The sequence below is a fragment of the Panthera leo genome, chromosome D1 (assembly GCF_018350215.1).
Source record: "Panthera leo isolate Ple1 chromosome D1, P.leo_Ple1_pat1.1, whole genome shotgun sequence".
In the NCBI taxonomy this organism is placed as follows: Eukaryota; Metazoa; Chordata; class Mammalia; order Carnivora; family Felidae; genus Panthera; species Panthera leo.
Genome location: NC_056688.1, coordinates 1,202,148 through 1,210,142, shown reverse-complemented (window position 1 = coordinate 1,210,142; position 7,995 = coordinate 1,202,148). Strand labels below are relative to the sequence as shown.

The 7,995-nt window shown below is 54.3% G+C and overlaps 1 protein-coding gene across 1 annotated transcript in view; it reads left to right on the top strand.

Annotated features, from left to right (window-relative positions):
* Positions 1–2,021: 2,021 nt before the first annotated feature.
* Positions 2,022–7,995, top strand: part of TMEM123 (transmembrane protein 123) — a 58,493-nt gene continuing 52,519 nt past the window's right edge. Inside the window, exons 1-2 of the mRNA XM_042907124.1 lie at positions 2,022–2,195; positions 7,228–7,284. Coding sequence (XP_042763058.1) covers positions 2,096–2,195; positions 7,228–7,284 — 157 coding nt within the window. The 5' untranslated portion in view covers positions 2,022–2,095. The remainder of the gene's footprint in view (positions 2,196–7,227; positions 7,285–7,995) is intronic.

The window sequence follows — 7,995 nt, the reverse complement described above, 5'->3', positions numbered from 1 at the left end:
CCCCTCACACTGGAGGAAACTGTGGGCCCACCCACAGTTCTGTGCCGTTACTACCAAAGCAAAGCTGGTGGTGCGGAAATCAGACAACAGGATGGAGGTCATTCAGGTCAAGGTCAGTTCCAGAAGAAACTGTCATGTTCACATTTTGTCTTCCAGACTTTCTCATTTCTCTTCTGGGGGCATCTTCCATTCTACCCCAGATTCCCAGGTGCATGTACACCGAGCCTGAAAGGAAGACTCACATGTAGGATGGTCGAGAGAACAGAGGGGGGCATTTCAGAAGGAGAAAACAATGTGTCCCAATGCCAAGGAACTGGAAACCTCCCGTGTGCGTGGGTGGCCAAACCAAGGCTGGAGAGGCACGTTGAACCTGGGCTGTGAAATGCTTGGTCAGTGGGCTAAGCAGTTGCCAGAACAATTTATTCCTAACCCAGACTCCCCAGTGGAGCTTGCTGCAGGGTGGAGGCCAGGGAGTGCTTGCTGGGATAGATTGCCCTCTTCAGTCTCTATGATCAGTCAAGTCCATATTGATGGACTTTGTGAGATCAGTAAGTATATCCCTCCTAACATAGTTTTGGGAACTTAACATTTCAAGGCAACGATGTGGCCTTTATGACATGAAATCTGGGTCAGATATCAAAGATCTGCAGCGTGTAGAGAGCGGTAGCTTGGGGATTCATAGGGATTTTAAGTGTCCTGGATCCTGCTGTTTTCCATCTCAGCTGAGGGGTCCCACTCACTCTTTGTCGTTGTCCTGCATCAGCTACCAGTGCCTACAGGTCCCTTTAGGGCTCTTAGCAGGAACAAAAAGCTGACTTTAGAGTCACTGCAAGTCAAGACAAGTGAGTGGAATCGGCGCCATCGGCTTGAGAGGGACTTGGCCCCAAACTATTCCGAACAGGTTATTCCATGAGAACTGGGCAGCAGGCCCGAGGGAAAGAAGGGAGGAGCAGGGCCTGGGTGGCTCCACTCCCGGGCTTTTGCTTGGCTCCCCTCTCCACTGGACTCTGCAGGCACAGAGCTGGAGGGCACGGGCGGCCAAGGATGAGGTACAGTGTGGGGTACAGGACCCCCATGGAAAGTGCATCGTTCCTACAAGACCGAAATGCCGAAATGGTGTCGGGGAAGAGCGGCCCAGAACATAATGGCTTCTGTCCTAAAAGCAAGCTCCTCCTGGGATTTGTTACAACGGGTACTGATGCAGATCCTTCCCGAAAGCCCAGTGGCGTAAAGGGGGGTGCACCTGTCCAGATCGTGGCTGTTTTATGTGTGGATTTAAACTAGGAATTTGTAGAGCCCCCACCACAGCTGAGACTGGGTCCCCTGAAGAGAAAGTCCAGGGGGTCACGACCCCAACAAGAGGCCTCCCCCGGGGCGCGGGGCGCGCAGCTCAGCCAGTCTGCAGCTTCCCCGGTGCCGCTGGGCCACGCGGCCCGGGCCCCACCGACCACCACCCAACAACTCCTTCCGGAGGCCCAGCGCCCGCTCCGGTCCCCGACAACAACACCGCCACTTCCGAGAAGAAAGGAAACCGCTGAAGCTTCTGGGGCTCGCCCGCGAGGCAGGGGGGCCTGGCGCCTCAGCGTCCGGGTGTCCGGGCCGCGCCCCCGACAAGCCCCGCCCCAGCAGAGCTCCACCTCCTACTCGGCCCGGGCCCGCTCCTCCGCCTCCGCCAGGTCCCGCCCCCGCGCTCTGCTTTGCCTCGCAGGCCCCGCCCCCGACCCCGCCCCGCCCCGTCCCTGCGCGCCCGGCTGGGCCCGCTGCCCGAGCCAAGCCCCGCCCCCGCGCCCCTGCCCCTTCCCGCCTCCCCTCTCGGCCCCGCCCCACCTCGAGCCCCAGCCCCTCGCCCGCGCGCCGGCCCTGCCCCGCCCCTCCTCCAAACCCCGCCCTCGCCGACCCCCGCCCCGCCTCCCCACCAGGCCCTGCCCCTCCCTCCGCCAAGCCCCGCCCCTGCGCGCCCGTCCCGCCCCCAGCCGGCTCCCGCGCCCTATTTGGGCATCTGGGGGGCCGGCGCCCGTGCGCAGCGGGGCGGCTGTGCGGCGCGGCGGACGCTCGGTCGGGAGCCGCGGGGCCGACGCGTCCCGCCCTCGGAACAATGGGAGCGGGCGCGCGCGGCGGCTGGGCCGCGCTGGTCCTATGCGCGCTGCTGGTGCTGGCGCTGCTGAAGGCCGCCGTGGACAGCGCGGGCCTGGACGGTAGGTGGCGGCGCGGGCTCCCCGGGAAGGTTGTGCGCGCGGGGGGCCCCCCGGACGTGGCCGGGGAAACTGAGGCTCGGGCCGGCCGCCGTAGCAGGCCCGGAGGGGCGCGTAACCTGTTGAGTGACCCAGGCGCGGGCTCGCGGTTTCCTGTCCCCTTCCCGCGCCCCGAAGTTGGTGTGTCCCGGGGCGGGGGGGGTAAGTGCCCCCGGGCCCCCCCCTTCTGGAAGCTGGGTCGGGTTCCTGCGCACACGTGCCCGCCGGGTGTGCGGAGCCCTTTAGCGCCGGGCTGCGCGGCCGCGGACTGAGGCCCCCAGACGCGAGGTGGGACGTCGCGGGGGGGCGCGCTGCTCCCCGGGCGCCCCCGCGGATGCGCCCCGCCCCGCGCGGTGGGCACCTGCCCCGGCGCGCACCTGCCGCGCAGCCCTCGTGCCACCGCCAGCTGTGCGCGCCCCCGGCGCAGGGCCCTCGTCGTTCTCGGGGTGGGGGTGGTGAGGGGTTCCTTTTGGGGAAGGGCCGGGAAGCTGGGGTTCGCCGCGTGCTTTCCGTGTTCCCTTTGTCAGCCACTGTCGCGGTCGGGTCACCGGGCAGTGGTCGGGAAGCTAGGCTAAGTTCTTTTCAGTGACCCAAGTCCTCCGTAGTTTTAAATTCCGTCCACCTGCTGTGTGTTTAGCGAGGGATGGAGGCTGCGGTTCAGGCGCAACACCTGCTTTGGCTAGAATTATCTGGGTGAAGTTAAGACAATAATACTTTTTGTTTGTTTGGCTGGTTGTTTTGTTGGTTTGCTGTGCTGAATTGTGCGTGTCCCGAGCCGGCTTTGCAGCCCTGAGTTTGATGATCAGTAAATCACGTCCATCCTATTTTCCATACTAATGAGATGTTTCACTGTAAGGTGAACAATCTGGAATGAAACAGTCTGTTTTGGTGCTAATTTTATACCAGTATTTATAAGGGCAGGTCTCCATTTTTTTTATTTGTTATTTTGTGAAAGTAAACTTTATTGTTTCTGCGGTGAATTTCTGGTCAGAGAAACTGGTTACAGTGTCCTTGCTTTCTTTTTTTTTTTTTTTTTTTCCCCCTAATAACAGATTGCCTTGTTTTAATACTCACTGTTGGACCGTTCTGTTTATTACTTAACGTCTCACTAGAGGTGAGCGCTGTTTGGAAATCTGGGAATGAATCTCTGCTGCAGGAGAGCCTTCATTTCATGAACCAACCAGTACAGCAAACAGGAGCTGGAATCCCCGTCTACAGAGGCTAATGTCACTGTGAAATTAGACTAAAAGACGGTTCTGTAGAGAACTTCTCAAAATAAGGAAATGTTTCCTGGCCTTCCTGTGGAGTGTGTAATGTGTATAAAGTATCCTTGTGAAGTACAGTAATTTTTAACAATCATACTAGGGCACGGGGCGCCTGGGTGGCTTAGTCAGTTAGGTGTCCGACTTTGGCCTGGGTCATGATCTCACAGTTCGTGAGTTCGAGCCCCACGTCGGGCTCTGTGCTGGCAGCTCGGAGCCTGGAGCCTGCTTCGGATTCTGTCTCCCTCTCTCTTTGCCCTCCCCCAGCTCATGCTTGCACTCTGTCTCTGTCAAAAATAAATAAACTTAAAAAAACAAAAAACAGTCATACTAGGGCTTTTACAGTGTTTTCAGTAGGCAGTTTCCTGTGTACGTCCTGTCATGCTAATAGGATAATCCTCATCCTGATGAATCCTGACAGTATTCTTCCCATTTTATAGATGAAAAAAACGGAGGCTTAGACCTTACTTAATGTATTCAAAGTAAGAATATATTCATACATGTTTGATTTCAGAGATTAAAATCCAAACCCTTAATTAACCATTTTGCCATTAGGTCACTTTAGGTGGTGTTGGCTGTGCGGGTAAATAATGCTTCAGTCTCCAATGTGCTATTACCTGGAATATTGCAGGAGAAGATCAAAACATTGAAATTCTTGTTTAAAATCTCCTTCAGTCTGCCCTGTAGTTTCGTAAATATCTTCAGTTGGAGGTGTGGGGAAGGCTGTGGACAGTTAGCGAAGCGGCAAGCAGGATAGATGGGGGCGGCGTCCATCAGGACCCTTGGTGGTAAGTCACAGAAACCCACCTTGAACAGCCTTAGTGCAAAGAAGGGACTCTGTTGAGTCTTGGACAGAAAAGTCCAAGAACAAAGGTGGCTCCAGAAACGGCGGGAGTCAAGAGTTCAAACAGGTTGCCCGGAGATGGCCACTTGCGGCTCTCTTGATGACCTGTGTCTACTCTCAGGAAAGCCATAGTTCACATTTCTCAACCCCGGCGAGTCTCAGGGAGGGACTCCTAGTAACTGGGACTTTCTAAAGTGAGTCCCAGGCACCAAACACCACCCTCCTGGGCAGCCAGTTAGGGGATTAAATTAATCCCCAGTGAGTCTGAACCACTTGATGAATGTAACTTTCTACCATTCAGCACATTATTGTATGTTAATGTTTGGTTTCCGTCATAGAAAGCATCAGCCTCTTTGTAGTTAGGTGCTCGGTATCTTTGTCTCCTAGGATGCAAAACCTGCCTACCCACGGTACCTGCTTCATAAGTAATAGACTGCAAAAAGGAGGAAGGTCCTCGAGCTGCAAAGATCATCTGCTTTTGTGTCTTTTTCAAGCAAAAAAGGTTGCCAGGAAATGATGCCTCGTAAGAGTGACAATGGCAGGGACACAGAAACAGTAGCCTAGGAGAAAGATAATGGCGTGTTGGGAGTGTAGACAGTGCATGTATTGCTTATCTGTTTGGGGGTAGAACTGAAACCCCTTGCTAACAGAGGACTGGGTGAGGGAGTGGGGAAGAGGAGTCGTCCAGGCATGACCTCTTGGTCTGGGTTTGAACAACTGGAAACACAACAGCCAAGAAGCCTGGGAAGGAAGCAGGTTTATAGCAGAAAATCAACCGTTGGTTTTCGACGCAGGGGCTTTGTGGTCCAGCAGCCTGGTCCCCATCCACGCTCTGCCCCTTTCTAGCGGGGTGGCCTTCTCTGGACCTCCCTTCCTGGCCCTAACGATGGTATTCCTATCTAGGACCTGTCGGCAGGGCTGGGTGAGCCAGTGCCAGTCACGTGCTCCCCCGCAGAACCCCGCAGAAGGTTCTTCCCAATATCGGCCAGCATTCGATACCAGCTGCCGGATACGTGAGGACGGTACAGTGAGGCGAACACGCGCCGCTGGGACACTGCCTCGTTTTCACCAGGAGTCACTCGTCCGTGAATGCTAGTGCCCCCCTCAAGGCTGCTCTTAGCAGACACGGGAGAAGGATGGTCTGCAGGCCTTGATCATCCGATTTACCTTCACACCAAATGGAATAGTTCATTAAGAGAAAAAAATGTGCGCACACAGTGACAATAGATCCTTCAGACTCATTACTGCGTACCTTGTGCTGTGAGGGGTGTTTGGGTCGGGGAGGGCTATCTTCGTGGGTAATATACTTGCTCTCTTCCTATGTGATGTGTATATTTTATACTCCATGATACCAAGAGCTGGGTTGAATAAACCCCTCTGAAAAGTTGCTTAACTGGGGCATAGAATTCTTCTAAACTTTTTCCAAATCTTAGAGTACTAGTTAGAAATTAAAAGAATCGTACTTCTGTGAGAAGGCTTGCAATTAAAAATGAAAATCCTAAGGGGCTAATATCCAAAATAGATGAAGACCTTAAGTTAACTCAACACCAAAACAATACAATTAAAAAATGGGCAGAGGACCTGAATATATATTTCCCCAAAGAAGACATCCAGATGGCTAGCAGACACACGAAAAGATGCTCAACGTCACTCATCAGATGCAAATCAAAACCCCAAGGAAAAACCACATCACACCTGTCAGCATGGCTAGAAACAGGCAAAAAAGACAGGTGCTGGTGAGGATGTGGAGAGAAAGGAACCCTCATGCACTGTGGATGGGAATGCAAACTGGTACAGCCACTGTGGAAAACAGTATGGAGGGTCCTCAAAAAGTTAAAAATAGGGGCGCCTGGGTGGCTCAGTCGGTTGAGCGTCTGACTTCGGCTCAGGTCACAATCTCGCGGTTCGTGAGTTCGAGCCCCGTGTCGGGCTCTGGGCTGATGGCTCAGAGCCTGGAGCCTGCTTCCGATTCTGTGTCTCCCTCTCTCTCTCTGCCCCTCCCCCATTCATGCTCTGTCTCTCTCTGTCTCAAAAATAAATAAACATTAAAAAAAAAATTTTTTTAAGTTAAAAATAGAACTACCCTATGGCCAGCAATTCCACTTCTGAATGTCTATCAGAAGAGAACGACACTTACTTGAAAAGGTGCATGCAGCCCTATGTTCACTGCAGCATTATTTGCAGTAGCCCGAATACGGAAGCAGCCCAAGTGTCCCTCGGCAGGTGACGGAGAAGATGTGCGCACGCGCGTGATGGAATATTCCTCCGCCGTAAAAAAGAGTGAACTCTTGCCCTTGGCAACCACGCAGATGGGGCTAGAGAGTATGACGTTAAGTGAAGTAAGTCAGAAAAGTATATGATTTCACTCACATGTGGACTTTAAGAAACAAATAAACAAAGCAAAAAACGACAAAGTCTAAAATACAGAGAACAGACTGCTGTTTGCCAGAGGTGAGATGGGGGAAAAAAAGAAAATCCTACCCAGGTCGTCTGCTCTCTGCTGTCCAAAGTCAGGGGTCTTGGTGGTGCAGGACCTCCCGGGCGGTCCACGGCGCTCGGCTGAGCAGAGGGGTCAGTAGCAAAGATTGGTTTCTGTCTCGCTCCTCGCCGTGTCCACGGGCAGGTGGACAGACTTTTCGGTAGCTGGCGCATAGCAAGTACTGCGTGAGTGTTGGTTACATGAGCTGCGTGTTTTGTCTTGAAGGACTCCAGTCACACGGCCCCGCTTTTACTGACACTTACTTGAAAGGTACGTTTCAGAGCAACAGTGGCAAAAGGGGACCCTGCTGTGGACATCCGCCTTCCCCCCGCAGCACCACCACCCGATGCCAGGGGCCTCAGATAAATATCAGATGTTTTTTCATCACAGGACATGTTTTTATTTTTACAGGAGCTCCAGACACAAGGAAGTTGGTGTCTCCAGGAAACAACAGTGCTGACTCAACAGGTGAGTTTAGACAGGTTGGAAAGCATTGGTTTTCATCTGTCTCGGGGACGGGGACGGAAAGTGAGATCGGCAGGGGAGCACGAGGAGCTGGGACGGTGACCTGTTTGGGCCACGAGTCCCTGATTCATAGGTCGCCGCACCCTCCTTCCAGGGCTGCGCTTAGTGGGCGGCAATAACGGGTAGCCCGCCAGGTCATATTCTTTCTCGGGCCGGCAAGGACCTGAATGAATGCTAACACTTTTGTCTTACTGGAATTTCGTACTGAGCTTCGAAGCCCGTTTTTAGACGTGAAGGTCTGGCACCGTGCTGTGGACGGGAAACCTGAGTACTTGAGTCTGCCCGTGTCGCCGGTGCGGCGAGCCGCTCCAGGCCCGTCCGCCGTGGGTGACTCCAGGGAGACCCTGCTTACGTTTCCAGCGCCGGTCAGGTCGCAGCCCCCCGATTGCTTTTCGTTGACACATGGGTATCTTGGTTGGAACTGAGAGCCCACCGGCGTGGAGGGATCTGGGAACCACGCTGATGTCCCGGGCGTCAGCAGTAAACCGTCCCGGCACATTGCTTGCACTGAGGTTGAAACCAGAACAGGTACGAAGGTCCCCTCACCAGACCCGTGGTCTCCACTTTTCATCCACCAAGTATTTACAGAGGGTCTGGAATGTGCAGAGGCGTTCTGGGTGCCCAGGACACAAGGTTGTCCAAGCCCTGACTTCT